The sequence below is a fragment of the Heliangelus exortis genome, chromosome 3, assembly GCF_036169615.1.
Source record: "Heliangelus exortis chromosome 3, bHelExo1.hap1, whole genome shotgun sequence".
Taxonomy (NCBI): Eukaryota; Metazoa; Chordata; class Aves; order Apodiformes; family Trochilidae; genus Heliangelus; species Heliangelus exortis.
The window spans coordinates 114,084,545-114,112,446 of NC_092424.1; the positions used below are offsets into that span (position 1 = coordinate 114,084,545).

Consider the following 27,902-nt stretch of genomic DNA (forward strand, 5'->3'; position numbering starts at 1 on the left):
GGGGCTGCATGGAGGTGTTGAGCTCTCTGGTGACCAACCCAAGGGTGTTTTAGAGGGCAAAAGATTAAAACCAACCCTGTGTGAGCTTCCCAAGCAGGGCCAAGCCTGGTCCATCTCTGTATTCTTGGCAGAAGTTCCCTGTTGATGTCCCCATCTGTGAGTTTGGTGCTGAAGGTCCAAAACTGCCCCCCCAGGGATGTGCTGAGGTGGCTCCAAGGTGCTGAGAGGATCCAGAGGAAATCCAGAGGAGCCAGAGAGCATCACCCAGGGATGGCATCATGGATAACTGAGGAGGGAAGTCTCCAGTGGCCCTCACCTTCCCTGCTGGGGGTTGGACATCAGCAGGCTGCAAGGATGATGCTCCAAATAAAAGGATTTCAACATTAAAAAAAATGCTGAAGGTTTCCCATTTCCCATTCTGTTTTCTCTTCCATCCTTTACTCTGGCAAAGAACCTTGGGTGGGATTTTAAGGTTTTTTTTTTTACTGCCTTACTCTGGAGAAAGCATCCAGAGATCTTCCTTTTCTCCTGACTTCACCTCCAAGAGATGGAGGCTGGGCTGTGGCCTTGGCCCTGGCTGTCTTTCCTGAGGAATATTTAATTCCATTCCCTTTTCCCTGGTCCATCAGAGAAGATTCAGCAAAGGGGAAAGGCAGCAGCACTGGAGGCAAATCACCATTCCTATCACCCACTCCTCTCCTGATGCTCTGCTGGTTCCCTGATGGTTTCTGTAGTTGTTCTGGACTCGACTTTGTCTGGAACCTCCTTTTTTGTGAGCAAACCAAGTGGAGAAGTTCCCTTCCAAGCATCCTCCCAACTCCTGTCCCCAGGATAACAACCCAAGGTCACTTCTCCTTCCCTCTCCCAGGTTTCCCTTGGTGGGCTCCTTGGTGGGAGATGTTCCCAAGATGTATCAGGGGGTTGCAATGGGTTGCTCTCTGTAGTTGTGCTGTCACTTGCCATGGCCACCTGGGCACTAGGAGAGGTGGGAGAGGAGCTTTCTCACCTGGTGGCCCAAATCTCTCTGATTTAAGCCCATTCCTTCAGGGACTGACCTTCCTGCTTTGGGCTGCAGGTGTTCAGGAGGCCGTGATGTCCCCTGGTTGGGCAACCTCCTACTTAAAAAAATGAATAAATCACTTGGATGAACAACAAGCTAATTAACTAATGATCTCATTCTCGTGATTAATCCACAATCTGATTTTGTACATTACTTTAAGGTCCCTCCCAACCCATTCTATGGTTGGACACAACACTGAGGGTGTCACCCCTACTTCTGCTGGATGAGTGACATCCCTTCCCTCCTCACAACTCTGCCTTTTTTCCCTCTTGCCCTTTGGACACGACCCTGATGGAGAGCCCAGAGAGTTGTCCAAGGGCATCACATGTGGCTGGGTCACCAACCTTGGACCTTTGTCCTTGGTTATCCATGATGCCATCCCTGGGGGATGCTCTCTGCCTCTCCTGGCTTTCCCCAGGCTCCTCTCAGCACCTTGGGGCCACCTCAGCCCATCCCTGGGGTGTCAGTGGGGGACATCCAGCACCTGGGGGTCAGCACCCCCCTCTCTGTCCATCTGCTGATCACTGAAAGTTCCCATCCTCCTGGAGTCCTCACCTGCTTTCATAATTTCTCTTTTTTTCCTCCCAGTTTCCACCTTCACACCACTTTGTCTCAGCTCGTTATGCCCTTTAATTACTCTGCTTTTATTCCTCAACTGTCCCATTTCTGCTACAGAGAATGAACCGGGGACCCCTGGCAGCTTTGGGTTGGAAGGAACCTTAAAGATCATCCACATCCAACCCCCCCTGAGGCACCTGCCACAAAACACTCAGATTTTCTGCAGCTGATGGCAGGGCTGAGGCCGTCTTGGCCTTCTCTGACCTGCCTGGTAGGGTTGGGTTTGCAAGGCTCTGCTCTCCAAAGCTTCCCAGAGCAGTTCTGGGTTTCATACTGGAAGATGCCTCACTCTGCTTCAGATGTGACACCTCCACCTTGCCCTGAGAGCTCCAAACGTAGAGGAGCTGGTTTGGAATTCCCACAGCATCCTTCCAGGTTGGAGTTTGGGAAGAATTTCTCCCTGGAAAGGGTTGTCAGGGCCTGGCCCAGGCTGCCCAGGGCAGGGCTGGAGTCCCCATCATGCCTGGAGGGGTTTCAGAGAAAGCCCTGGGGATGTGGGGATGAGGGACATGGGGCAGGGGGGGCCCTGGCACTGCTGGGTTAGCTCCTAATCCCTAAAATCTGGATTTTGGAGCATGTGGTGCTTTCCCTGGCAGGGCTGTTTGCCCACCTGGAGATGGGAATGGAGCTGGGAAGGGTCTGGAGAGCAAGGAGAAGGTCTGGAGAGTAAAGAGGAGGGTCTGGAGAATATCAAGAAGGGTGTGGAGAAGTTGTGAGGAGCATCTGAGGGAGCTGTGGGTGCTGATCCTGGAGCAGAGGAGGCTGAGGGGAGACCTTGTGGCTCTCTGCAAGCCCCTGAGAGGAGGTTGGAGCCAGGGGGGGTCGGGCTCTGCTCCCAAGGAACAAGGGATGGGAGAAGAGGAACTTTTGGCACAAGTCAAGTGGTGCCAGGGGAGGTTTAGGTTGGAGCTGGGGAAGAATTTCTCCCTGGAAAGGGTTGTCAGGGCCTGGCCCAGGCTGCCCAGGGCAGGGCTGGAGTCCCCATCATGCCTGGAGGGGTTTCAGAGAAAGCCCTGGGGATGTGGGGAGGAGGGACATGGGATGGTGCTGGGGAAGGGTTGGACTCCATCACCTTCAAGGTCTTCTCCAACCCAAATGATTCCATGATGCTTTGTGCCTCCTCCCACTCCAATTCCCCCACAACCCCTGAGTCCTTTTTCCCCTTCCCCAGCCAAGCAACACTGGGATGTGTCCCCCACCCTGCAAAAAAGCCAACCCAGTCCCCACAGAAGACACTGCACAGGGGGTGAGAAACCCAAAGAAATGCCAAGGCAGTTTATTTACAACCCTTGTGTACAAAAAAAGGGACAGCTCGTGTCACAGCCACCTCCACTTCTCCATCACCCCCTGACCCCTCCAACCTCCCCACACCTTTGGGGCTCCAGGATCTGGATAAACATCTCACAGCACAAATTATGAGACATGGTTTCCCCCCAACACCTCCACCAGAGCTTGGAAAGCTTTTTCTGGCCATGGTGGAGCCCAAAGCCTCTGTGGGCAGCAGGGTTGGAGGCTGATGAGATGCCAGAACACCATGGCACTGGGACCAGTGCCCACTGGTAACTGGGAGAAAGCAGATTCACCACCACCTCCTGTTGGGAAGGGTTTGGGTGCAACCTCTTTGCTTTCACCCACTCTCCCTGGAGGCAAAGACCACCCAGGTCCTTCAAAGCACCTCTTGGGTTGATCATGAGGTGTTGGTGGGGTCCCAGACTGGCCTTCCTCCCACCTTGGTGTCACCAGGAGGTGCCATTATCATCCTCAGGGCCTCCCTCTGGTTCCTCCTGCTCTCCAGAGAAGCATCTCCATCCCACCTCTGGCTCCCCAGCTCCCCTTTCCCTCCTCTTTCCCTCTTTTTTTCCCTCATCCCTTCCATCAGGGTTTCCACACCTCTTCCCCATTTTCTTCTCCTGCTTCCTCTCTCTGGGAGGAAGGGGTTGCTCTTTTTTTTTTTTTTTTTCCAAACAACCACCTCGTGGAGCTGGGGGCTTTCCAGCTGCTCTACAACAGGGCAGGAGGATTTCATCCCAAGACAGTTCCTGGGAGGTTCTTACAAAAACAAAATGCAGCTCTTTGGGAAGGCTTAGGAAGTTCACCCTTGAGAGGAACCATCAAAGTTCACCCTTGAGAGGAACCATCAGTGGCTCCTAGGGCCTGGCAGAGCCTTTGGAGCTCTGTGACCACCTCCAGTGGGATGGGGTCTTCTTCTCCCCCCTTCCCAAAATGGTTCTGTAAGGTCTATGGGTTTTGGGCAGAGGCCCCTGAGTCCAGGCAGGAGAAAAGGGAGGGTTGGACACCAAAAAATGCCCGTGCCCCTCGTCAGGGTTGGGCTAGAGGAGAAGAAGGAAGCCAGAGGGATGGCCACCTGCCTGCCCAGCATGAAATTAAAGTCACACACGACGCACATCCCCCACCCCACCCCAACCTCACCTCCCCTCCCCACCCTCTCCATCCCCCCCAGGGGGAGGACCACCTCCTCCTCCTCCACTTGGCCAGCCCTTGGTTGTCTCCTCCAGCCCTGGCTGATGGGCATCCCATTAAAACAGCCCCACCAAGGGAGGTGGGCATCCCAAAACCAGCACCCACCCTCCGTCCCCCTCCTCCCTTCCTTTTCTCCTCCCTCCCCACCCCGACCCCAAACGAATAGGATGGCTTCAACTGCTCAGACTCTTGACATTCACAAACAAAGACAGCAGAGGAACTTTCCACCCTTTCCACCATCCGGCCTCGCGCTGTGGCAGCTTCCACCACCACCACCACCACCACCATCATCATCATCATCGTCATCATCATCATCATCATCATCATCATCATCATCACCATCACCACCTCCTCCCCGGAGCTGTCAGTCCAACCATGGCCTCTTTACCTGGAGGCCTCTTCCTTGAGCTCCTTGTTTTTCCTCACTTCTTCAGCGTGTTTGTCCTGTGGGAGGGACAAGGGGGAAGGGGGGGGTTGGGGAAACAGGGAGGAGGAAGAGGAGGAAGAGGAGAAGGTGACACAGACAGGCGTTAGCTGGGTGGACCTGGAGGTCCCCACGGGTGGGTCAGCAGCTTCCGAGGGGTTTCGAAGGCACGAGGGCATTTGGTGAGGTTTCATCCCCCGAGGGACACCACTGATGGGGGGCTGGGGGGTTCCCCAGCATCCTCTCCTCCCCCTGGGGTGGTTTTTTTTTTGTTTGTTTGTTTTTTGTTTGTTTTTTTTTTTTAAGGATTGTGGTGGCACTCAGGGACAGATTGTCCTCGCCCTCAAGCTAGGAGGTAGACGTCAAAGCAGATGGGATGGAACCCCAAGGAGATGGGGTGAGCTGGGATTGTCCTTCATTATCTGGTGCTCTCTGCCTCTGAGCCAGGGCTAGCTGAGGCCTTTGGAGATGGGCACTGGGCGAGCTCCTTGCAGAAGGGATGTTTTGGAGGGAGCTGGAGGTGGTGAGGGTGGGACCTTCCGTGCTGAGGTTGGGAACAGACCTGCTTCGGGGAGAGAGAAGAGGTCTGCAGAGGTTGGCAGGGTGGAAGCAGCTCCTAGTGTGGCAGCTGGTGGCTCCACAGCCTTGAGGGAAGGGACCAAGAGGAAAAGCTGCCACCCGGGAGGTGGAAAGAGTGCCCGGTGGTGGCTCGGGGACATCAGGATGGGACGTGGGGAAAGCAAAGGTTGTGCAGGTCTCTGGGGGAGCTTTGGGTCCCTGCTTTCCACCCACCCACCACTCGTGGGCCTAGGGACACGTCGGGCTTGGTAGCTCTGCAGGAAGCACCTTCCAGCCCAGGTGGGATGTTGGGTTTGGGTATCGCTGCAGGCTGGGAGGGGATAGAGGGGTCCCTCCCTTTGGTGGTGTCCCCCGGGGGTGATGCCACCCCAAAAGCCATGCAAGGTGCCCAAGTGTCCCGTGACACCCTCCTGGAATGATGTCCCAACGTGTCCCCCCCCCTCCTTCCTCCCTGGGCTCTCACCTTCTCCTGCAAGCGCTCCAGCATGGCCGCTAAATGGGCCTCCCTGTTCTCCTTGTTGGACTCCATCTTCTGAGCCAGCTTCTCTTTGGCCATTTTGATGAAGTTGTTGTTCTCCTCGATGGCCTTCTGGATGACCTCCCTCTCGTGCTCCCTCTTCTCTGCTAGATGCTTCAGCAGCTCAGCCTCCTGGTACTGCACGGGCAGAGAGGATCCGGTGGCCATGGGGACCACGGGACCACCACCCCCCCTGGGCCCAAACCTTCTCCAAACTCAGCCAGGTCCCCAAAGCTGGGTGCAACCTTGCTGCTGGGCCACCCAGGAGCTGCTGGACCCACCTTCCTCCTCTCCTCTGCTGCCTCCAGCTTCTTCTGGATCTCCTCCAGGGATGGGTCGCGCCGCCGGGGCAGGGAAGCGTTGAATTCGGGGATGCCGTCGAACGAGGGGGGCTTCAAGATGACCTCAAATGACTGCCCTGAGGTCCTCTTGTTGAGCTCGATGACTTCCATGTCGGAGATGACACACCAGGTGAGGTCTACAGTGTCTGCTGGGAGAGGGGCCTGGGCTGACCACCAGCACGGGTGGGTCCCACCCCATCAGGGAACCCATCCTGGGCTCCTACACCTGCAGCCAACCCCTTTGCAACCATCCTCCTGTACCCAAAGCCCTGCATTCCCAAAGCACCCCTGAGTCCAATGTTGGGGTGGGGACTCCAAGACACCCATGGAGGAGATGATGGGAACATCTAAAGAGCTACAGCAGGGCCAGGGAGGGGATTGTCCCCTCTGCTCTGCTCTGGGGAGCCCCCCCTGGGGTAAAGCTGTGTCCATCCCTGGGGTCCCCATCAGCAGAAGGACACGGAGCTGTTGGAGCCAGTGCAGAGGAGGCCCTGGAGCTGCTGGGAGGGCTGGAGCAGCTCTGCTCTGGAGCCAGGCTGAGAGAGTTGGGGGTGTTGAGGCTGGAGAAGAGAAGGCTGCAACGGGGAGACCTTAGAGCACCTTCCAGTGCCTGAAGGGGCTCCAGGAAAGCTGGGGAGGGACTTGGGACAAGGGCCTGGAGGGATGGGACCCTGCGAGGGGGAAGGGTTTGCAGCTGGGAGAGGGAGATGGAGAGGAGATCTTGGGCAGGGAGGGAGGGAGGGAGGGAGAAATTGTTTGGTTGGACTTGGTGATCTCAGAGGTCCTTTCCAGCCATGAGCATTCTGTGATTCTCAGGTGTGGGCCATGGGTTAGTGGTGGCCTGGAATAAGGTGATGTCCTGGCTGGGCTGGAGTGGGATAGGACAAGGGGGAAGGGTTTGGAGCTGGGAGAGGGGAGCTGGGCTGAGATGGGAGGGAGAAATTGCTTGGGGTGAGGGTGCTGAGCCCCTGGTTGCCCAGGTTGCCCAAGGAAGCTGTGGCTGCCCCATCCCTGGCAGTGTCTCAGCCCAGGTTGGATGGGGCTTGGAGCCCCCTGGGCTGGGGGAGGGGTCCCTGACCATGGCAGGGGGGGCACTGGGTGGGCTTTGAGGTCCCTTCCCACCCAAACCAGTCCCTGACTCTGTGAGCATCTGGATGAGCTGAGGGTCTGTCCCCCACCCACGGGAGGGGTTACCCAGGAGGGATGAGGAAGAGGAGCACAAGATCCCTTTCCAGCCACAGATCCCACCCCAGGTCCCTGCTTCCAGCTGGTGCCACCAACCCATGGAGCCACCTCTCTGGCTTCGGGGGTGACCCTGCTCATGGCAGGGCTGGCTCTGCAGCCCCCCCGTGTCCATGGAGCCCCGGGGGGCAGGGGGTGGGCAGCAGGTCCCTACCTTCATAGGTGTAGGCTGGCTTGCTCAGGGGGTCCGAGAGGAAACAGGAGCAGAAGAGGGAGACAAGAGGCAGCTCCTTCATCTTCTCTTTGTAAGCTGGGGAGAAACGGGGGGGAGTGGGGTCAGGGGGGGTGGGAGGGTCCTTCCAGGCACCCCGAGCAGGGATTATGATGGGCCAGGGGAGGGGGGGAATCAGCAAAGCTTGCTCAAGTGGTGCAAACTCTGTCCCCCCAGCACGGGGTGGGTGGCAGGGGGGGGTGTGGGGTTGGGGGAGCTGTGGGACGTACCAGCCAGAGTCATGGTGTGGAGATCCTCGGGGTTATGCAGCAAGAGAGTTCCTGGGGCCTGGGGAGGGAAAGAAACAGGGTCAGTGGGGGGTGTCCTGGGGTTGGGGGCATCACCTGGCCACAGACCTGGCCACCGTGGGGTGTCCTGAGCGTGGGAAGATCTCCTGTGCCCTGCAGGCCTGCAAATGACCCCATGATGGGGTTGATGTGGTGGGGACACGATGGGGACGTGGGGGGTGGGCACCCACCCTGGGGTGTGAGGGGCCCGTGCTGGGGTAGATGGGAACACTGGTGTGGGGGGCACCCACTGGGTGGTGGTTGTGGTGGGGACGTGTGGGTGGGACTGGTGTAAACGTGTGATGGGCACATCTGGAGGGATGGGCACACAGCTGGGGGGGTGGGAACACATCTGAGGGGGTGGGAACACAGCTGGGGGGATGGGAACACAGCTGGGGGGGTGGGAACACAGCTGGAGGGATGGACACACATCTGGGGGGTGGGAACACATCTGGAGGGATGGGCACACATCTGGGGGGTGGGAACACAGCTGGGGGGATGGGAACACAGCTGGGGGGGTGGGAACACAGCTGGAGGGATGGACACATCTGGAGGGATGGGATCACACCTGGGGGGGGTGGGAACACATCTGGAGGGATGGGAACACATCTGGTGGGATGTGCACACATCTGGAGGGATGGGGACACATCTGGAGGGATGGGCACAGCTTGAGGGATGGACACATATTTGGAGGGATGTGCACACAGCTGGAAGGATGGGCACACATCTGGTGGGATGGGAACACATTTGGATGGGATGGACACACAGCCAGAGGGATGGACACACAACTGGTGGGATGGACACAGAGCTGGAGGGATGGGAAAACATCTGGAGTGATTGGAACACATCTGGTGGGGTGGACAAACATCTGGAGGGATGGATGGATGGATGTTGGGAGGGGTGGGAACACATCTGGTGGGATGGGAAAACATCTGGAGGGGTGGACACACATCTGGATGGGTGGGCAGACAACTGGAGGAGTGGAGCACATCTGGAGGGGTGGGAACACATCTGGAGGGAGGGACACACAAATTGTAGGATGGACACATCTGGAGGGAGGGACACACACCTGGAGGGGTGGGAACACACCTGGAGGGGTGAGAACACATCTGGTGTGTGGAGCTGGGCCCATACTGGTGTGCTGGCCATACTGGTGTGCTGGGGTGGGGTGGGCAGGTGGGGGTGTGACGGGCACAGAGATGGGGGGGGGGGGGTGCTGGGGACCTGCTCCTGGGTCGGGCACTCACCAGTACGACACGATGGGCACGTACTGGTGTGGTGGGCACACACTGGTGTGACGTGGGGGACACAAACTGGGGAGATGGGCACCCACAGCATGATGGCAGCAGGCAGGGGGGGGTGGTCCTGGCACACTCATCCCTTCCCCACTCTGGGTCGTCCCACGTGTCCCACACCCACACGTGAGCACACGAGTGCTGGGAGCGGTGTGGCCCCCACCCCCCCACTCGTGGCACCAGAACCTCATCACCAAGCCCCTCGCTTGTCACACCAGGACCTTCCCTGGGGGTCCCCGTTGTGGGGGCATCTCCAGGACACTGGGACCTGCCATGGGGTCCGTCCCCCTTTCCCAGAGACTCTGGAGGGGCGGGGGGGGGCACAAACTGGGGGGGTGGGGGGGGGGGCATCAAAAGGGGTGTCCTGGTGGGAATGTCCTTCCCTCCTCTGCCAAAGGAGGAGGGGGGGAAGAGTTCCACTGAAATAAGGAACCCCCCAGGGATGAAGCTTCCTCCATCCCCCACCCCTCTCTCACCCCACACCTGGGGGGGGGGTCCCAAAAATTCCCAACCCCTTCCCCCCCCCATCCTGAATGAGCTCCCCAGAGGTGCCAGGGGCTGATGGGGAGGGGGGACAACACAGGGACAAAATTTAAGGACACACTGCCAGGGACACCTCCCTACAGTTGCCCCCCTCTATTTTTTAGGTGTCCCCCCCCCAGGATGGTGGAATTTGGGGGTTCCCCAAGGGGCTTTCCCCCCCAGTGGGGTTTTCTCCAAGGAGGGGGGCGGGGGGGATGCTCTGGTGGCTCCTGTGACAACCTCAGCACTTGCCCCCCCTGCCATGGAGTCCCCCCCCCAAAAAAATCCTCATTTTCCCCAGGATTCTGGGGGGGGGGGGTGGGTGTATTTCAGGCTACAAACCCCTTTCTGGTCCTAAGGATAAAACGGGGGGGGGGGGGGGGGAGGACCCCAAATGGATGGGGCCCATTCTGGGGGTGCCACCATCTGGGGGAGGTTGGGGGTGGGGTGGGGGGTGGGACCTGTCACCCCCAGGCTGAAAATTGTCCCCCCCAAGATGAAACCTGTGTCATCCATTCCCCCCCCCCAAAAAAAAAAAAAAAAAAAATACAAAATCTCTCCCCCTCAGGATGAAATCTCTGCCCCCAAAACCAAAATCTTCCCCCGACCCCCCAGGATGAAATCTGAACCCCCCCTAAGGATAAAATCTGAACCCCCCCTAAGGATAAAATCTGAACCCCCCCAGGGTGAAATAATTTTCCTCCCCCAAATGGAAATCTGCCCCTCCCCAACCAAAATCTTCCCCCCCAAGACCAAAAATCTCTCCCCCTTAGGATGAAAATTGTCCCTCGAACACAATCTTCCCCCCCCAGACCTAAACCTGCCCCCCCTGGATAAAATCTCTCCCTCCCAACCCAAAATCTTCCCTCCCCACCCCAACCCAACCCCCTCCCCCCCCGCAGAAAAAAAAAAATAAATCCAAAATCTCTCCCCCTCAGGATGAAATCTCTCCCCCCAAAACCAAAATCTTCCCCTGACCCCCCAGGATAAAATCTGTACCCCCCCTAAGGATGAAATCCGAACCCCCCCAGGGTGAAATCTTTTTCCTCCCCCAGATGGAAATCTGCCCCTCCCCGACCAAAATCTCTCCCCCTTAGGATGAAAATTGTCCCTCGAGCAAAATCTTTCCCCCACCCCCCAGACCTAAACCTGCCCCCCCTGGGTAAAATCTCTCCCTCCCAACCCAAAATCTTGCCCCCCCCCCCCCCAATCCAACCGGATCGCGATCCCTCTCCCTGCCAGACGCACGTGGCCGGGGAGCTGGGGGGGTGATCCCACCCCAAAATCCTTCAACCTCATTTCCCCCCCCCCCCGAGATGATGCCCCCCCCCCCTCGATCCCTCCAGCCCATTTCCCACCCCCTGGAAGAAGCCCCCACGGATAAGGCTGGGAATGGGGGTGGGAGCGGTCCCCGCCCCCTCCCTCGAAGGGATGGATGTGCCCCCCCCCCTCCAGCTGCCTCCTCCTTCTCCCCCCCCCTCTCTTTTAACACCCCCTCCACCCCCCCAAATAAATATTTCGGTCACCTCCGCCCCCCCCCCCCAATAATTCCTCCCCTTCCCGAGGATGCTGAGGGTGTGGGGAGGACCCCCCCACCCCAAAATGCTGGGGATCTCCCCGGGGGATGCTGAGGGTGCCCCAGGGATTCTACTGGGGTGTGCCTGCCCCCCCCGCCCCCCCCTCCCCGGTGATACTGGGGGTCTTCCGAAGATGCTGGGAGGGGCCTGGGACCCCCCCGGGGATGCTGCTGGGGGTGCCGGACCCCCCTTTCCCGTTGATGCTGGGGGTGTGGGAACCCCCCCGGAGATGCTGAGGGTGCCCCGGGGATCCCCTGAAGATTCTGCTGGGGGTGCTGGACTCCCCCCCCCCACCCCGAGGGTGCTGGGGGTCCTGCGGGGCTGCTGATGGGGGTGTTAGACCCCCCCACTCTGAAGATGCTGGGGGTGTGGGACCCCCCCCGGGGATGTTGGGGGTTCTCTGGGGATGCTGGGGTGTGGGACCCCCCCCCGGGGATGTTGGGGTGTGAGACCCCCCCCGGGGATGTTGGGGGTTCTCTGGGGATGCTGGGATGTGGGGACCCCCCCCGGGGATGCTGGGGTGTGGGACCCCCCACCCCGGGAATGTTGGGGTGTGGGGACCCCCCCCCGGGGATGCTGGGGGATCCTCCGGGGATGCTGGGCTGTGAGACCCCCCCCCGGGGATGTTGGGGGATCCTCCGGGGATGTTGGGGTGTGGGACCCCCCCCACGGAAATGCTGGGGTGTGAGGCCCCCCCCACGGGGATGTTGGGGGATCCTCCGGGGATGCTGGGATGTGGGGACCCCCCCGGGGATGCTGGGGTGTGGGACCCCTACCCCGGGGATGCTGGGGGTCCTCCGGGGATGCTGATGGGGGTGTGGGACCACCCCCCCCCCCGAGGATGCCGGGGGTCCCATGGAGATGTCACTGGGTGCCGGACCCCCCCTTCTGAGGATGCTGGGGGTGTGGGAGCCCCCCCGGGATTTTTGGGGTCCTCCGGGGATGCTGCTGGGGGTGCCGGACCCCTCCCTTTGAGGATGCTGGGGGCGTGGGACCCCCCCCCAGGATACTGGGGGATGGTCCGAGGGTGCTGGAGGGGGGGGGGGGACCCAGCCAGGGATGTTTCTGGGGGTGCCGGACCCCCCCTTCCGAGGATGCTGAGGGTGTGGGACCCCCCCGGGGATGCTGGGGGGGGGGCACAAAGCAGAGGATGCTGAGCCCCATCCCTGCCCCCCCATTATCCAGGCGGGGGGGTTGTGTAGCACCCCAAAAAAAGGGTGGGGGGAGGTCTCCAGGAGGGTGGGGATGGGGATGGGGGGGGGACACAAACACGAAGCGGCGCCCAGGTAACCCCTGAGCCAAAAATAAACCGACCCCTCCCCAAAAAACATCGACCCCTCCCCAAAAACTTTGCAACCCTTCAAAAAAAAAAAAAAAATTATATATCCCCCCCCCTTAATTAACACTAATTAATAACCCCCCCCCCCCGGGCACTCACCCCACCGCTGGTGCTTGAGCTGCTCCTCGCCGCTCTCCGGGCTCATTTAACGTGGGGGCTGCGCGGAGCATCCCACCCGGGGAGGGGGGGGGTACCCGACATCGCCCCCCCCCCCCCCCCTTTTCCATCCTATGACATCACCTTCCCGGCTGGCGATTGGCTCAGCCCCATGGAGAGCGCTGATTGGCTGGAGGGAGCAGCCCGGTGACATCACGGCCCGAGGCTATTTTTGGGTTGGGTCTAGGAAAAAAAAAGAAAAAAAATTAAAAAAAAAAAAAAAAAAAAAAAAAAAAAAAAAAAAAATTAAGGGTGGTGGGGGTTAAAAATTAAATAATAGTAATTAAGGAAAAATATGTGGAAAAGGGGTAAAAAGGGGCGAAAATGATCGAAACTGGTCAAAAATGATCAAAACCCATAAAAACGGTCAAAAGGATGAAGGGTGGGGGGTGGGAAAAAGGGGTGAGGGGATGGATTTGGCCCCCAAAAGGTTTTTTTTTAGGGTGGGGGTGCCCGAGGCGGGGTGATGGGTGCTGGAGCGTGGTGGTTGGGGGAAGGAAAGGGGGGGGGGGAGAGGGGGACAAAGCTGTGGGGTGACAAAGTGACAAAGAAGGGGACGGGGAGGGGTCCCCCCAAGCCTGGTGGCACCTCCCGTGGGAACAACCCTTCCCCCCGTGTCTCCGTGGGCTGTGGGGTGTCCTCTCCATCCTCAGGAGCCCGGTGGGACCCGTTCCCAGCTCCAGAGCCACCTGAGGACTCCAAACTGGGCAACGGGAGCTGGAAGAGGCCGAGTCCCAGATCCCAAAATTATTTTGGTGCCGTGGCAGAGCTCTCCAAGGAGCTCCAGCAGAGTCAGGACATCTCCTAGGGCTGTGTCCTTCCCATAAATGGACTCTGCTGACCCCAAATCTCCTTCTCCATGACCCATTTAGCACTGAGGGGGGGTTGGTGGTGCTCAGGAGCCCAGAACCCCCTGGGATCCACGCTGGGTGCATCCAGACACTGCTCTGCTCCCTGCTGAAACGAGGGGGCTCTGGGGAGGTTTTTTCCCCCCTGGAGAAGGGATCTGGGGTGGATTTGCAGAGCTCGTGGTGGCCTCAGGATGAGGAGGAAGGAGAGGGTGACCCAGCTGGAAATGGGGGTGACATCAGCTGTGTGACACCTGGAAGGTGGCTCCTGAAACCCAGCAGCGTGTGGCTTCCTTCCAAAGGGAGCAGAGAACCCCCAGAGGGGGTTTGGGGGGGAAGGGACCCTAAAGGTCACCTCATTCCACCCCCTGCCATGGTCAGGGACCCCTCCCCCAGCCCAGGGGGCTCCAAGCCCCATCCAACCTGGGCTGAGACACTGCCAGGGATGGGGCAGCCACAGCTTCCTTGGGCAACCTGGGCAACCAGGGGCTCAGCACCCTCACCCCAAGCAATTTCTCCCTCCCATCTCAGCCCCAGCTCCCCTCTCCCAGCTCCAAACCCTTCCCCCTTGTCCTATCCCACTCCAGCCCAGCCAGGACATCACCTTATTCCAGGCCACCACTAACCCATGGCCCACACCTGAGAATCACAGAATGCTCATGGCTGGAAAGGACCTCTGAGATCACCAAGTCCAACCAAACAATTTCTCCCTCCCTCCCTCCCTCCCTCCCTGCCCAAGATCTCCTCTCCATCTCCCCTCTCCCAGCTGCAAACCCTTCCCCCTCGCAGGGTCCCATCCCTCCAGGCCCTTGTCCCAAGTCCCTCCCCAGCTTTCCTGGAGCCCCTTCAGGCACTGGAAGGTGCTCTAAGGTCTCCCCGTTGCAGCCTTCTCTTCTCCAGCCTCAACACCCCCAACTCTCTCAGCCTGGCTCCAGAGCAGAGCTGCTCCAGCCCTCCCAGCAGCTCCAGGGCCTCCTCTGCACTGGTTCCAGCACCTGATGGGTGAGCCCCATGCTGGGACCCCCCCTGGCTCATGGGGCTTTGGGTGCCACCAGGGTCAGGATGTCCCATGGGATGTTCAAGGAGCTGCAGAGGGCCCAGAGGAGCCCTGGGGAGGGAAGAGTGGGGATGCAGGAGCCAAGTGTGGGACAAAGAACCATTGTGGGGCCCCACGTGGCTGTGGGACAGTCCCTGTGGTGGCTGGCACCGGGAGGAGTGACACCCCATGAGGAGGGGAGGGGGTGCAGGAGGTTCTCAAAAGTCCCTTTGAGCTCTTGTGGGTCCAGGCTGGGGACACAACCCCCTCCCTGTCCCTCTGCTCTGATGCTGGAGCTCAGGGAGGTGCTGGAAGCCCTGGTCCATCTCCAGAGGTTCCTTCCTATCCCCCAGCTCTACAGGTCCAAGATTTGGGGGGATGGAGCTTGGGTCCAGCTCCTGGAGACCCCAGGCAAGGCTCTGGGAACACTGCCTCAGGATTGTCACCCTCCACCCTGCAAAGCCACCAACCCCAGGACCTGTTTGGGTCTATCTGGGGTGCTGGTGGGCTGTGGGTTGTCACCCCTTTCCCACCCCCACTCTCCCCGGGGTGTCACCTGGAGTGGGATCACCCCAGCATGGCTGGAGGAGAGTGCCCTGCTCACTGTCCCAGTGCCACCCCCAAAACCTTCCCAGGAAGAGGGGGGGGAGACAAGGAAAGACACAGAGAGCATGGGAGGCATCTCCAGCTTGGGGTCCCCAGCTGGAGCACGGGGTGATCCTGTGGGAAGTTCCGTGTGTCCCGGGATGTCCTGCTGCTGGGAGATCCTAAGGATGAGCTGAGCAGATCCCATGTTCCTCCCAACCCTTTCCCCACCCTTCATCCCGAGGCTCTGCAGGGCTGGGGACCTCTCCACAGGACATCTCCAACCTCTCCACATCCAACACCCACGGATCCTTCGGGAAGAACAATTCCCACGGGTTTGGAGCCTCCTTGTCCTAGAGGATTCCTGGCCTTGGGAAGAGCCAGCAGATCCTGGCCACCAGGAGCAGGACACAAGCTCAGCTGAAAGCCACCAACCCCAGCGCTGAGGACCCGGGAGTTGTCGCCAGGATTTGTCCATCAGGGCTTCTCCAGAGCTTGGGCACATCCCGGGAAACCTCCTTGGATACGGGGGGGCTGAAGGGGGGGGGTCCCCATCCCTCCGGGCTGCACCGGGACCCGGCGCTGGTTGGTACCCGGGATGGGGGGAGGAGGGGGCGGGGAAAAAGTGATGTCCCCCTTCTGATTGGTCAGGAATGACATCATCGCCGGGCTGGGAGCCAATGGGAGAGCCGCTTGTTTCTCTGAAATAGGCTTTAAAATGGGGGGGCGGGGGGGGTTTCATTTCCATCACGGCCACCCCCCCCCCGGTTGGATTGATCCCCCCCAAAGGACACCAGAGACCCCCCCATGGAGCAGGGGAGCCCAGCGGCACCGGGTGGGGCAGCACTGGGATGGATGGGGCAGCACTGGGATGGATGGAGGAGGACTGGGATGGATGGGGCAGCACTGGGATTGATGGATGGAGCAGGACTGGGATGGATGGGGAAGGACTGGGATGGATGGAGCAGGAATGGGATTGGTGAATGGGGCAGGACTGGGATGGATGGAGCAGGACTGGGATGGATGGAGCAGGAATGGGATTGGTGAATGGGGCAGGACTGGGATGGATGGATGGATGGAGGACTGGGATGGATGGAGCAGCACTGGGATGGATGGGGCGGCACTGGGATTGATGGATGGGGCAGGACTGGGATTGATGGAGCAGCACTGGGATGGATGGGGCTGCACTGGGATTGATGGATGGAGCAGGACTGGGATGGATGGAGCAGGAATGGGATTGATGAATGGGGCAGGACTGGGATGGATGGATGGATGGAGGACTGGGATGGATGGAGCAGCACTGGGATTGATGGATGGGGCAGGACTGGGATTGATGAATGGGGCAGGACTGGGATGGATGGGGCAGGACTGGGATTGATGGAGCAGCACTGGGATGGATGGGGCTGCACGGGGATTGATGGAGGATTGGGATGGATGGATGGATGGATGGATGGATGGATGGATGGAGCAGCACTGGGATTGATGGAGGAGGACTGGGCTGGATGGAGCAGGACTGGGCTGGATGGGCATGGTGATTCTGGACACCCATGGGGTCCATCTCCTCTCCCCCCCCCCCACCACCACGAGCAGCCAAAAATGCTCCTCAAACCCCTAAGAGTTATGAAGGAGAATCTAAGGAGGAAAGTTGGAGCTTGGAAAAAGAACCTGCAGGGACTCATCCTGTCCCAGGTGGGATCTCAAGGTGGTGATGGCTGCAAGAGGAAAGTCCCACACCCAAAAAAACCCCTTTCAACGAGTGATTTGGGGGGAAAAAAGTCAAAATGTTTCAGTTTCAAGGTCTCATTTCACCCTTTGCTGCCAGTTTTTTACACCAGGAACCTGCTCTGCAGAGCAAAGAGGAATTTTTGGCTGTGATATTCCCAGATTTTGCCCCTGGGATACCCAGATTTTGGCTGCAGGAAGCCCAGATTTTGGCCCCAGGATGTCCAGATTTTTGCCATGGGATGTCCAGATTTTGGCCCTGGGATGCTCAATTTTTAGCTGGGATTTTCACCAATTTTGGCCATGGAATGGTCAGATCTTGGCCGTGGGATGCCCAGATTTTGATGATGAGATCCTCAAATCTTGGTTGTAGGATGCTCAATTTTTTGGCCATGAGATACTCAAATTTTGGCCAGGGGACGCCCAGATTTTGGCCATGAGATTCCCAGATTTGGGGCAAAGGATGCCCAAATTTTGGCCATGGGGTTCTTAAACCTTGCCCAGGGGACGCCCAAATTTTGGGTGGAGGAGGCACAGATTTTGGCCACAGGGTTCCCAGCTTTTGGCCATGAAATGCCCAGATTTTGGGCACGGGATGCTCAAATTCTGGCCATAGGATGCCCAAATTTTGGCTGTGGGATGCCCAAATTTCCAGGTACCCTTCCAGGGGGTGCTGAGCAGTTCCAGGATCCAGCACAGGGAGGATGCTGGGATGCTCAGGCTGATTTTCTCCTCATTTCCCCATCCCTAGGGATGCTGGATTGGGAAGAACTCAGCTCAGGAGGATCTCCAGGGTCCTTCTCCTCAAGGATTTGATCCATGATGGAGAGGGAGAGGAATTTAGCTGTGGGATTCCCAGATTTTGGCCATGCAATGCTCAAATTTTGGATGAAGGATGCTCAGGGTTTGCCCACAGGATGCCAAAATTTTGGCTACAGGATGCCCAGACTTTGGCCACAGGATGCCCAGATTTTGGGTGCAGGATGCCCAGATTTTGGACTTGGGATGACCTAATTCTGGCCACGGGATGCTCAGATTTTGGGTGCAGGATGTTCAAATTTTGGCTGGAAGATGCCCAGACTCGGGTCACAAAACGCCCAGGTTTTGACCAGAAGATGCTCAATTTTTGACCACAGGATGCCCCAATTTTGGCCAAGAAACGCCCAGATTCTGACCATAAAAATTTCTGGGGAGATTTGGTCAGGAAGAAGCCCAAATTATACCAGAATAACAAAGTTTTTCCTCTTTTACTTCATTACATAAAAAAGGGGCAGCGCGTACACACAAAAAAATGCTTTTTTTCCCCTCATTTTTTTCCCTAATAATTCTTCTGTGGAAAGCTGAAAAAAAAACCCCAAAATCAACCCAGCTCAACCCATCTGAAGAACCTGAAAGCCCCCGAGAAGTGGCCACCCCCAGGAGATGGTGGCCACTAGACGGGGACATCCTCGTGGACGCGGACGCGGAGGGGACGGATGCGGAGGAACTCGGGGGGGGAGCCCAGGGGGGTCCCCCCCACGTAGAAATAGGGGAAGACGGTGCCCCCGAACTTCTCGTGGAAGGTGTAGATGTGGGTCTTGAGGTCGGGGTTGTAGAAGGAGAGTTCCCCTTCGTCACAGTCCAACTCCACCCGGATCCTTTTGAGGTCCCCGGCCTCAGCCTGGGAGCGGGCGGCGTTGGAAGCTCTGCAGAGCTCCCCATCCTTCCCAGGCAACCGGTAAATGTACCAAAAACCAGAGCGTGCATCGTGGTGAAAAGTCCAAGGGGTGTCACTCCTGGGCCTGGCCACCCCAACCCTCCAGTTCATGCTGTCCCCCACCTCCACCTCCCAGATGTGGAAACCGCTGGAGAAGCCGCGGGAGCCCAGGAGGCACGGGGCGGAGGTGAAGCGCTCGGGGTTGTCCACCAAGAGCTTGTAGCCACTGTTGGTGACACTGGTGAGGTCCTCAGACACCGAGAGATAGCCAGCTGCTGAGTTGGGGTCGAAGCTGAAAGGGACTGTGGTGGGGACACGGAAGGACAGGGTGGTTTGGGTGGGAAGGGACCTTGCAGGTGGCCCCCGGCAGCGAGCAGGGGACATAGAACCATAGAATCCTGGAATGGGCTGGGTTGGAAGGGACCTCAGAGCTCATCAAGTCCAACCCTTGATCCACTCCCCCCGTGGTTCCCAGCCCATGGCACTGAGTGCCACATCCAGGCTCTTTGGAAATATCTCCAGGGATGGAGAATCCACCCCTTCCCTGGGCAGCCCATTCCAATGCCTGATCACCCTCTCCAGAAAGAAATTCTTTCTAATGTCCAACCTAAACCTCCCCTGGCACAACTTGAGACCTCTTGTGCCCTCTTGTCTTGCTGTCTTCATGGAGTGATAGGATGGGTTGGAAGAGACCTTAAAAGTCACCCAGTCCCAACCTCCCTGCTTGGGGACACTGCTGGGATTCTCATGGGGTTTGGGTCCCAGCAACCTCCTGCCCATCTCCCCCAAGACAGAACCCCCCACCCCAATGAGCAGTGGGGGCTGTGGCCTCCTCTCCATCCCAACCCCTCCCTGGCAGCAGAACAGCACCCAGGAAAGCTGCAGTTCTCCAGCCCTGCCATGGCCTTCACCCCCAGCTGCCCACCCTGGGGACCTCTGGGCTGTCTGTCCATCCATTCCTCACTCATCCCTCCTCTGCACACCCAGCTGCCCTCCCATCCATCCAGAGAATCATGGAACCCCTGACTGGGTTGGGTGGGAAGGGACCCTAAAGGTCACCTCATTCCACCCCCTGCCATGGTCAGGGACCCCTCCCCCAGCCCAGGGGGCTCCAAGCCCCATCCAACCTGGGCTGAGACACTGCCAGGGATGGGGCAGCCACAGCTTCCTTGGGCAACCTGGGCAACCAGGGGCTCAGCACCCTCACCCCAAGCAATTTCTCCCTCCCATCTCAGCCCCAGCTCCCCTCTCCCAGCTCCAAACCCTTCCCCCTTGTCCTATCCCACTCCAGCCCAGCCAGGACATCACCTTATTCCAGGCCACCACTAACCCATGGCCCACACCTGAGAATCACAGAATGCTCATGGCTGGAAAGGACCTCTGAGATCACCAAGTCCAACCAAACAATTTCTCCCTCCCTCCCTCCCTCCCTGCCCAAGATCTCCTCTCCATCTCCCCTCTCCCAGCTGCAAACCCTTCCCCCTCGCAGGGTCCCATCCCTCCAGGCCCTTGTCCCAAGTCCCTCCCCAGCTTTCCTGGAGCCCCTTCAGGCACTGGAAGGTGCTCTAAGGTCACAACTTCCTCGGGCAACCTTCACCCAGAGGTCACTCAGAGCCCATTCCCTGACCTGGGATGACTCCAGGGATGGGGCATCTCCCACCTCTCTGGGCAACCTTGGCCAGGCTCTCACCCCCCTCAGCATGAATATTTTCTTCCTTAAAACCACTCCAAATGGAGTTTAAACCCCTCACCCCTTATCCTATCACTACAAGTCCTGCCTGGTCCATCCTTCCCCCATAACCCACGGTGAAACAAACCCTCTAGAGCTTCTCTTTTGGGGTGCAAGCTCCCCAAGAGCACCCTTTGTGTTCTCCAACCCCTTTCCTTGGGGTTGCTCCTCTCCAGCACCCACTACCCTTGAAGATGCCCCACACTAAGGTTGCTTTAGCCCTGGGAAAACCACCAAAGGTGGTTTTCCCAGGGCTAAAGCAACCTTAGTGTGGGAGAACCCACGTGTCCTCCTGAGGCTCAGCATCTCACCCACGGTGATGATGTCCAACATCTTCTTCCAGACGTTGTACTGCAGCGAGCCCAGGTATTTGGCAACGTCAAGAACCATCCCTGAGGGCACAGGCTCTGGTTCCTCAGCTGTGCAGGCAATCCTGGGGCAGAAGATTGGTCCAAAGTGGAGGAAGGGTCTCTCCTGGCACCCCACTTTTTGCTCACCAGCACCCCACGTCTCCCAAACCTTGCTCTCAGGAGGGTGGTGCCAGGAAGCTCCCAACAACTCCAACACCATCAGGGGTGTCAAGCTTCCCCCAGGTCCTGTTTGGGGTCTCTGTGGGTGCTCCCCACCTTGCCTGGAGTGACCTCTCAAGGGTGCTGCTTGGTCAAGGGGACCCCCAAGACCTTCTGAAGGAGGAGTCAGCCCAGGAGGTGACCCCTGGTTCCAGGAACCCACTTGGGGAAGAGACCCCATTCAGCAGCCAGGCAGAAGAACCCCTCCAGCCCCAATGAGGGGACACAGGGGGGGTTTGCTCAGACACCCCCAGCACCCTGTGTCACCCAACAAGGGACACGGTGGGGACCAGGACTCACCTCCTCTTGCGGTTCTTGTGGGTCTGAAAGAGAAGGGGACATGGGGAGACATCAAACCTCAGCTTCTAAGGAGGCTCCCAAGAACCCAGCACCCTGCTGGCACCCCGGCAGAGGCAGGAGGGTGGCACCCTGCAGGACACCGGGGGGGCTTTACCATGAGGAAGGTGAAGTCATCTTCTTTGAGGTCCTCCTGGAGGTGGTGGGCTTCCTTGAGCAGAGCCTGGCTCTCCTCTGCCAGCTGCTTCATCTTGCCCTCCAGGAGCCCACGTTTGTGCCGGGTCTCCTCCTGCACCTGGGCCAGCAGAGCCTTCTCCTCAGCCCGCAGGAACTCGTGCAGCTTCTCAAATTCCTTCCTAATCTGCTCCTCCAGCCGTGCCGCTTCCACCTGCCCCAGGGAGACATCACCACCTCCTCCAGAGCCCCGAGCTTGGGCTCCCTCCACCCTCTCCCTAAAGTGCTCTTCTGGGGTCTGCTGAACACCTCCAGCACTCAGGGACTTGAGCTCCCACTGGGACCACGCTGCCCTCCCAAAGTCTCTGCTCCAACAGCCTCATCACCCCGGTCCCCAAATCCTCACCCCAGTCATAGAAACATAGAGCAGAACCCCAGAGTGGTTTGGGTGGGAAGGGACCTTAAAGCCCACCCAGTGCCCCCCCTGCCATGGTCAGGGACCCCTCCCCCAGCCCAGGGGGCTCCAAGCCCCATCCAACCTGGGCTGAGACACTGCCAGGGATGGGGCAGCCACAGCTTCCTTGGGCAACCTGGGCAACCAGGGGCTCAGCACCCTCACCCCAAGCAATTTCTCCCTCCCATCTCAGCCCCAGCTCCCCTCTCCCAGCTCCAAACCCTTCCCCCTTGTCCTATCCCACTCCAGCCCAGCCAGGACATCACCTTATTCCAGGCCACCACTAACCCATGGCCCACACCTGAGAATCACAGAATGCTCATGGCTGGAAAGGACCTCTGAGATCACCAAGTCCAACCAAACAATTTCTCCCTCCCTCCCTCCCTCCCTCCCTGCCCAAGATCTCCTCTCCATCTCCCCTCTCCCAGCTGCAAACCCTTCCCCCTCGCAGGCTCCCATCCCTCCAGGCCCTTGTCCCAAGTCCCTCCCCAGCTTTCCTGGAGCCCCTTCAGGCACTGGAAGGTGCTCTAAGGTCTCCCCGTTGCAGCCTTCTCTTCTCCAGCCTCAACACCCCCAACTCTCTCAGCCTGGCTCCAGAGCAGAGCTGCTCCAGCCCTCCCAGCAGCTCCAGGGCCTCCTCTGCACTGGCTCCAACAGCTCCGTGTCCTTCTGCTGATGGGGACCCCAGGGATGGACACAGCTTTACCCCAGGGGGGTCTCCCCAGAGCAGAGCAGAGGGGACAATCCCCTCCCTGCCCACGCTCTGGGGGTGCTGAACTTCTCACCCCACACTCCCAAGGTCCCACCCAACCATCTCTTTCCTCACTCAGGGTTGCAGTGGGATGGGTGCAGCTCTCCATCCCAGATCCAGCTGTATTCCAGCCGTGCCAGGACCAATCCCCCTGTCACCCCCAGCAGGAGGGGTCACACACCTGGTTGTGTTTGGAGATGGCCTCGTAGGAGCGCCGCACGGCCCCGAAATCCTTTGCCTTCTCCTGCAGGTTGGTGTCCATGTTCTTCAGCTTGGCCTGCGGGGAGGAGACTCCTTCAGCACCCTGGGAAACCTGTGCTGGGGGGGTTCCCATGCGGAAAAAAACAAGAGCCCCAAACCCAGGAGGAGGAGGTTAAGCAGGGTGCTCACTCGAGGTCTGCCATGGGTGCAACCAGAGGAGCTTCGCCCCGTGCCGACTCCTCCCCTGGGGTTTTTTAAGCCCTTTGACTGCTCCACCAACGTGTCCCTGCCCGTCCCGGGGAGGTTGGGTGTCCCTGCCAAGCCTTGCGAAACGCAGCAGCTCCGGGGCCACCCGGCCACGCTTGAAATTTGGCTCAGCCCCTGTGGGCTGAGTCAGGGCAGCAGCAGCTGCTTTCCCGCCTGAAAAACAGGGAGAGCCCTGGCATGGTGCCCAAATCCTCCTCCTCCTCCTCCTTCCCGTACATGCCAGGGCCTTGTCCTGCTCAACAGGGCCTGGGGCTGTCTTCCCATCCTGGAGCTTCATCCCCATCCCAGAGCTCAGGGTTGTCACCCTGTCCCAGAGCTCAGGGTTGTCTCCCCATCCTGGAGCTTGGGACTGTCTCCCCATCCCAGAACTCAGGGCTGCCTCCCCATCCTTGAGGTCAGGGTTGTCACCCTCTCCTAGAGCTCGGGGTTGTCTCCCCATCCTGGAGTATCCTGGTTGTCACCCTGTCCCCAAGCTCAGGGTTGTCTCCCCATCCTGGGGCTGCCTCCCCATCCTGGAGTTTGGGACTGTCTCCCCATCCCAGAACTCAGGGCTGTCATCCTGTCCCAGAGCTCGGGGTTGTCTCCCCAACCTGGAGCTGTCTCCCCATCCTGAGGCCATCTCCCCATCCCAGGTTTTTCTCCCCATCCTGGGGCTCAGAGCTTTATCTCCATCCTGGAGCTGTCTCCCCATCCTGGAGCTCAGGGCTGTATCTCCATCCCATGGTTGTCTCCCTATCCTGGGTCTCAGGGCTGTGTCCCAATCCCAGTGCTCTCTCCCCATTCCTGGCTGGGGGAATTCTCCACCCCCCCATCCCAAACACATTCCCCACCCCAAGGCCCTGCTGCAGCAACCACCTCCTGCAACAACCCACGTGGCCAGATCCAGCCCAGCCCGTGGGAGGATGAAGGAGCCGAGGGAACACTGGGATGGATCCAAATCCCTTGGAGCACCACCCCACTCTGCTTTCAGAGAATCCCAGAATGGGCTGGGTTGGAAGGGACCTCAGAGCTCCTCAAGTCCAACCCTTGCTCCACTCCCCCCGTGGTTCCCAGCCCATGGCACTGAGTGCCACATCCAGGCTCTTTTGAAATATCTCCAGGGATGGAGAATCCACCCCTTCCCTGGGCAGCCCATTCCAATGCCTGAGCACCCTCTCCAGAAAGAAATTCTTTCTAATATCCAACCATCTTTGCCTCAAGCTTTGCAAGCTCCTCCCTGAAATGTCCCAGACCAAACCAATGAGCTGGGAGCTGAACAGTGCTGAGACAAACCCCAGCAGCTAAAAAAAAGTTGGAGACATCTCTGTCTGACTCAGGGAGGATCTGGGACTGCAGAAAGGTCCTGTATCCAACCATTCCCAGCTTTCACAAAGGGCCTGGAGGGATTGGATGAGGGGGAAGGGTTTCCAGCTGCAAGGGGGAAGATGGAATCACAGAATCCTAGAATTGGCTGGGTTGGAAGGGACCTCAGAGCTCATCAAGTCCAAGCCTTGCTCCACTCCCCCCGTGGTTCCCAGCCCATGGCACTGAGTGCCACATCCAGGCTCTTTTGAAATATCTCCAGGGATGGAGAATCCACCCCTTCCCTGGGCAGCCCATTCCAATGCCTGATCACCCTCTCCAGAAAGAAATTCTTTCCCTCAGGACAACCAGCCATGCCCTGGGGTGACACCCCTGGGTGACACTGGGTGACAGTGAGGCCAGGAGAATGTGGGACAGGGACATTCCCACCCTTGGAGTGTGGCTGCTTCATCACCCCTCATCCCAACGGGTCCAACCGGGGTCAGCCCCCCTAAACCCACCCCCCAAACCCTTTCCCCAGAGCATCCCTCACCCTGAAATCCGCCGCTGCCTCCTGCACGGGTCTCATCTTGTGCCCTTCGTGTTTCTTGGAGCTCTGGCAGACGAAGCACATCAGTTCCTTGTCCTCCAAGCAGAAAAATTTGGCTTCTTCGTGATGCAAAGGACAGAGAGCAGCAGCCCGGCCCCGGCGTTGCCTTTCTTCTTTGAGGATCATCTCCACCAGGTTGTTGAGGGTGTGGTTGACCCGGAGGTCCTCGAAGGAGGAAGGTTCTTTGCAGACGGGGCAGAGGTGGTGCCGATGTTCCCAGGAACGGCTCACGCAAACCTTGCAGAAGTTGTGGCCGCAGCAAAGAGTCACAGCTTCCCGGAAAGGTTCGTAGCAGATGGGACACAGCAGTTCTTCCTTGAAGGTGGAGGACGAAGGGGAAGAAGAAGAAGTAGCCACCGAGCTGCTGGTAGAAGGCTCGGCTCCTTTCTCCATGGTGCTGGGGAGGAGGGAGAGGGATGGAGAAAGGGTGGAAAAAAAATAAAAATAGAGTTTTTCCGGGAGTCCCGGTTGGAAAAAAAAACAAACCAGCAGGAGGTTCCTGATGCAATCCTTTTCCTGTCGGTGACTCACCCCGCAGCTCCCTCCCCGGACAAGGACCCGCCTGAGTGACACGGCCCCGGGCCACTGGCAGCGGCCATGGGTGGGCAAGCTCCGGTCGCCACGCGGGGAAGGAACCGGGGGCGGCGGGACCTCCGTGGGGATGATTCTGCTCCTCTACCCCGGTCCCGGGACAGCCCCCGGTGCCCGGAACCCCACACAGAGCAGCCCCCGGTGTCCGGAGCCCCAGCCCGGGGCAGCTCCCGGTGTCCGGAGCCCCAGCCCAGGGCAGCCCCCGGTTCCCGGAACCCCACACAGAGCAGCTCCCGGTGTCCGGAGCCCCACACAGAGCAGCCCCCGGTGTCCGGAGCCCCAGCCCGGGGCAGCTCCCGGTGTCCGGAGCCCCAGCCCAGGGCAGCCCCCGGTTCCCGGAACCCCACACAGAGCAGCACCCGGTGTCCGGAGCCCCAGCCCGGGGCAGCTCCCGGTGCCCGGAACCCCACACAGAGCAGCCCCCGGTGCCCGGAGCCCCAGCCCGGGGCAGCTCCCGGTGTCCGGAGCCCCAGCCCGGGGCAGCCCCCGGTGCCCGGACCCAGCCCCCCGAGGATGCTCCGGTGCCCGGACCCCAGCCCACCTCAGGAGCTACACGGATCCCCAACTCCGGGAGCTCTCCCCGCCGTGCCCGGACCCCTCATCCCAGGGCTGTCCCCCGGTACCGAGCCCCGGCCCGCCAGCCTTCAGACAGTCCCGCTGCCCGGATCCAAACCTCCAGCCCCGGCACTGCCCCTGCTGCCCGGACTCGGACCTCCGGGTCTGCTCCGGTTCCCAGACCCCTACTCCAGGGGCTGCCCGGACCCAACCCCGAACTCCTGGGGCTACCCCCGGTGCCCGGACTCGGACCTCCGGGTCTGCTCCGGTACCCGGACCCCCCACGCCGGGCTGCAGCCTCTGTATCCGGTGCCCTCTCCCGGGGGTTTCCCAGCTCGGTGTCCCCTGGTCCCGGGGGACAAGGGGGACTTGAGGGGGGGTCCTACCTTTCCGAGGGCGAGCGGCAGCGCTTGCAGCGGCCCCTCCGCCTCGAGGGGCAATGAGAGGTCCGGGCCGGGGGCTGCAGCATCCCGAGAGCGCAACCGGGACCGCGGGGCTGGCGGCGGGGAGGGCAACCGGGGGGAGGTGGAATGGGGCGGGACGGGGCGGGCTGAAGGCACCGGGGAAGCCCCTCCCCTGGGCATGGCCCAACCACCCCACCGGACCGGCTCCGAGGACCCGCCTGGACCGCCCCTTCCTTCCCTGGGGCTTGGTTGTCCCCCATTCCTGAGCTCCAGCGCTGGTCCTGTGTGGGGTGGGGGTTTTAGGGCTCCCTCGGGACTGGCGATGCGATGGAGGCAGCTCCAGGTTCTCGGGACATCCCGTGGCTCCGGGAGCTGGAGCTTCGGTAATCCCAACCGGGATGTACCGGGAGGTCTCTGCCACCCCCCTTGTCCCAGGCAGGGTGCCCATCCCTGCCCCAAAACCCTTCATCCCGGTCCCCAAAATCCCTCAATCGTGGCTTCCTTCAGCTTAGTGTGGTGCTGGGGGAGGTGGTTTTACTGGTGGGCTGGGTGGTGCTGGGTTAATGGTGGGACTCTGGGATCTTTTTGCTGGATGGCACCCAGAGGGACCTGGGTGAGGGTCTGAGCAAACCCCATGGAGCTCAGCAAAGCCAAAGGCAAGGTCCTGGCCATGGGTGGGGAAAATCCCCAGAACAGCTCCAGGTTGGGTGGGGAATGGCTGGAGAGCAGCCCTGAGGAGAAGGACTTTGGGGTGTGGGGGGAGGAGAAGCTCAGCATCACCCCAGACATCCCCGTGTTGGTCACCCAACCCCACATGTGTCCATCTCTGGGGTCCCCATCAGCAGAAGGACACGGAGCTGTTGGAGCCAGTGCAGAGGAGGCCCTGGAGCTGCTGGGAGGGCTGGAGCAGCTCTGCTCTGGAGCCAGGCTGAGAGAGTTGGGGGTGTTGAGGCTGGAGAAGAGAAGGCTGCAACGGGGAGACCTTAGAGCACCTTCCAGTGCCTGAAGGGGCTTCAGGAAAGCTGGGGAGGGACTTGGGACAAGGGCCTGGAGGGATGGGACCCTGCGAGGGGGAAGGGTTTGCAGCTGGGAGAGGGGAGATGGAGAGGAGATCTTGGGCAGGGAGGGAGGGAGGGAGGGAGGGAGAAATTGTTTGGTTGGACTTGGTGATCTCAGAGGTCCTTTCCAGCCATGAGCATTCTGTGATTCTCAGGTGTGGGACATGGGTTAGTGGTGGCCTGGAATAAGGTGATGTCCTGGCTGGGCTGGAGTGGGATAGGACAAGGGGGAAGGGTTTGGAGCTGGGAGAGGGGAGCTGGGGCTGAGATGGGAGGGAGAAATTCCTTGGGGTGAGGGTGCTGAGCCCCTGATTGCCCAGGTTGCCCAAGGGAGCTGTGGCTGCCCCATCCCTGGCAGTGTCTCAGCCCAGGTTGGATGGGGCTTGGAGCCCCCTGGGCTGGGGGAGGGGTCCCTGACCATGCAG

General features: G+C 59.6%; 2 protein-coding genes across 6 annotated transcripts; both read right to left on the bottom strand.

Moving 5' to 3' along the window:
- Positions 1 to 4,317: 4,317 nt before the first annotated feature.
- STMN4 (stathmin 4) lies at positions 4,318 to 12,676 on the bottom strand. Of its 4 annotated transcripts, none has more exons than XM_071742526.1 (6): positions 12,593 to 12,676; positions 7,704 to 7,761; positions 7,417 to 7,512; positions 5,961 to 6,166; positions 5,626 to 5,817; positions 4,318 to 4,603 (listed from the first exon to the last, which is right to left on the bottom strand). In XM_071742526.1, exons 2-6 carry the CDS (start codon positions 7,714 to 7,716, stop codon positions 4,544 to 4,546), a joined length of 567 nt encoding a protein of 188 aa, XP_071598627.1. In that variant the 5' UTR covers positions 7,717 to 7,761; positions 12,593 to 12,676; the 3' UTR covers positions 4,318 to 4,543. The 4 variants fall into 4 exon arrangements, with proteins under 4 accessions (XP_071598627.1, XP_071598626.1, XP_071598625.1 ...); XM_071742525.1 differs by having other exon boundaries at positions 5,961 to 6,169; XM_071742524.1 differs by lacking the exon at positions 4,318 to 4,603 and adding an exon at positions 4,860 to 5,145.
- A 5,381-nt stretch (positions 12,677 to 18,057) lies between these two features.
- On the bottom strand, positions 18,058 to 26,552 carry TRIM35 (tripartite motif containing 35). Of its 2 annotated transcripts, none has more exons than XM_071742286.1 (7): positions 26,402 to 26,552; positions 24,813 to 25,266; positions 22,692 to 22,823; positions 21,289 to 21,519; positions 21,135 to 21,157; positions 20,577 to 20,698; positions 18,058 to 18,838 (listed from the first exon to the last, which is right to left on the bottom strand). In XM_071742286.1, the coding sequence occupies exons 1-7, from the start codon at positions 26,482 to 26,484 to the stop codon at positions 18,273 to 18,275; spliced, it is 1,611 nt and encodes a 536-aa protein (XP_071598387.1). In that variant the 5' UTR covers positions 26,485 to 26,552; the 3' UTR covers positions 18,058 to 18,272. The 2 variants fall into 2 exon arrangements, with proteins under 2 accessions (XP_071598387.1, XP_071598388.1); XM_071742287.1 differs by having other exon boundaries at positions 22,692 to 22,787; positions 26,402 to 26,551.
- Positions 26,553 to 27,902: the final 1,350 nt, after the last annotated feature.

Coding starts and splice junctions, on each gene's coding strand:
- STMN4 (XM_071742522.1), bottom strand. Junction 6,170..7,416: donor GCCAGCCTACACCTATGAAG/GTAGGGACCTGC, acceptor CCCCTCTCCCAG/CAGACACTGTAGACCTCACC. Junction 5,146..5,625: donor TGGAGCGCTTGCAGGAGAAG/GTGAGAGCCCAG, acceptor TCCCCGAAGCAG/GTCTGTTCCCAACCTCAGCA.
- TRIM35 (XM_071742286.1), bottom strand. CDS start 26,484: ATGCTGCAGCCCCCGGCCCGGACCTCTCATTGCCCCTCGAGGCGGAGG. Junction 22,824..24,812: donor AGGCAGCGGCGGATTTCAGG/GTGAGGGATGCT, acceptor CCCCCAGCACAG/GTTTCCCAGGGTGCTGAAGG. Junction 21,158..21,288: donor ATGACTTCACCTTCCTCATG/GTAAAGCCCCCC, acceptor CTTCTCTTTCAG/ACCCACAAGAACCGCAAGAG.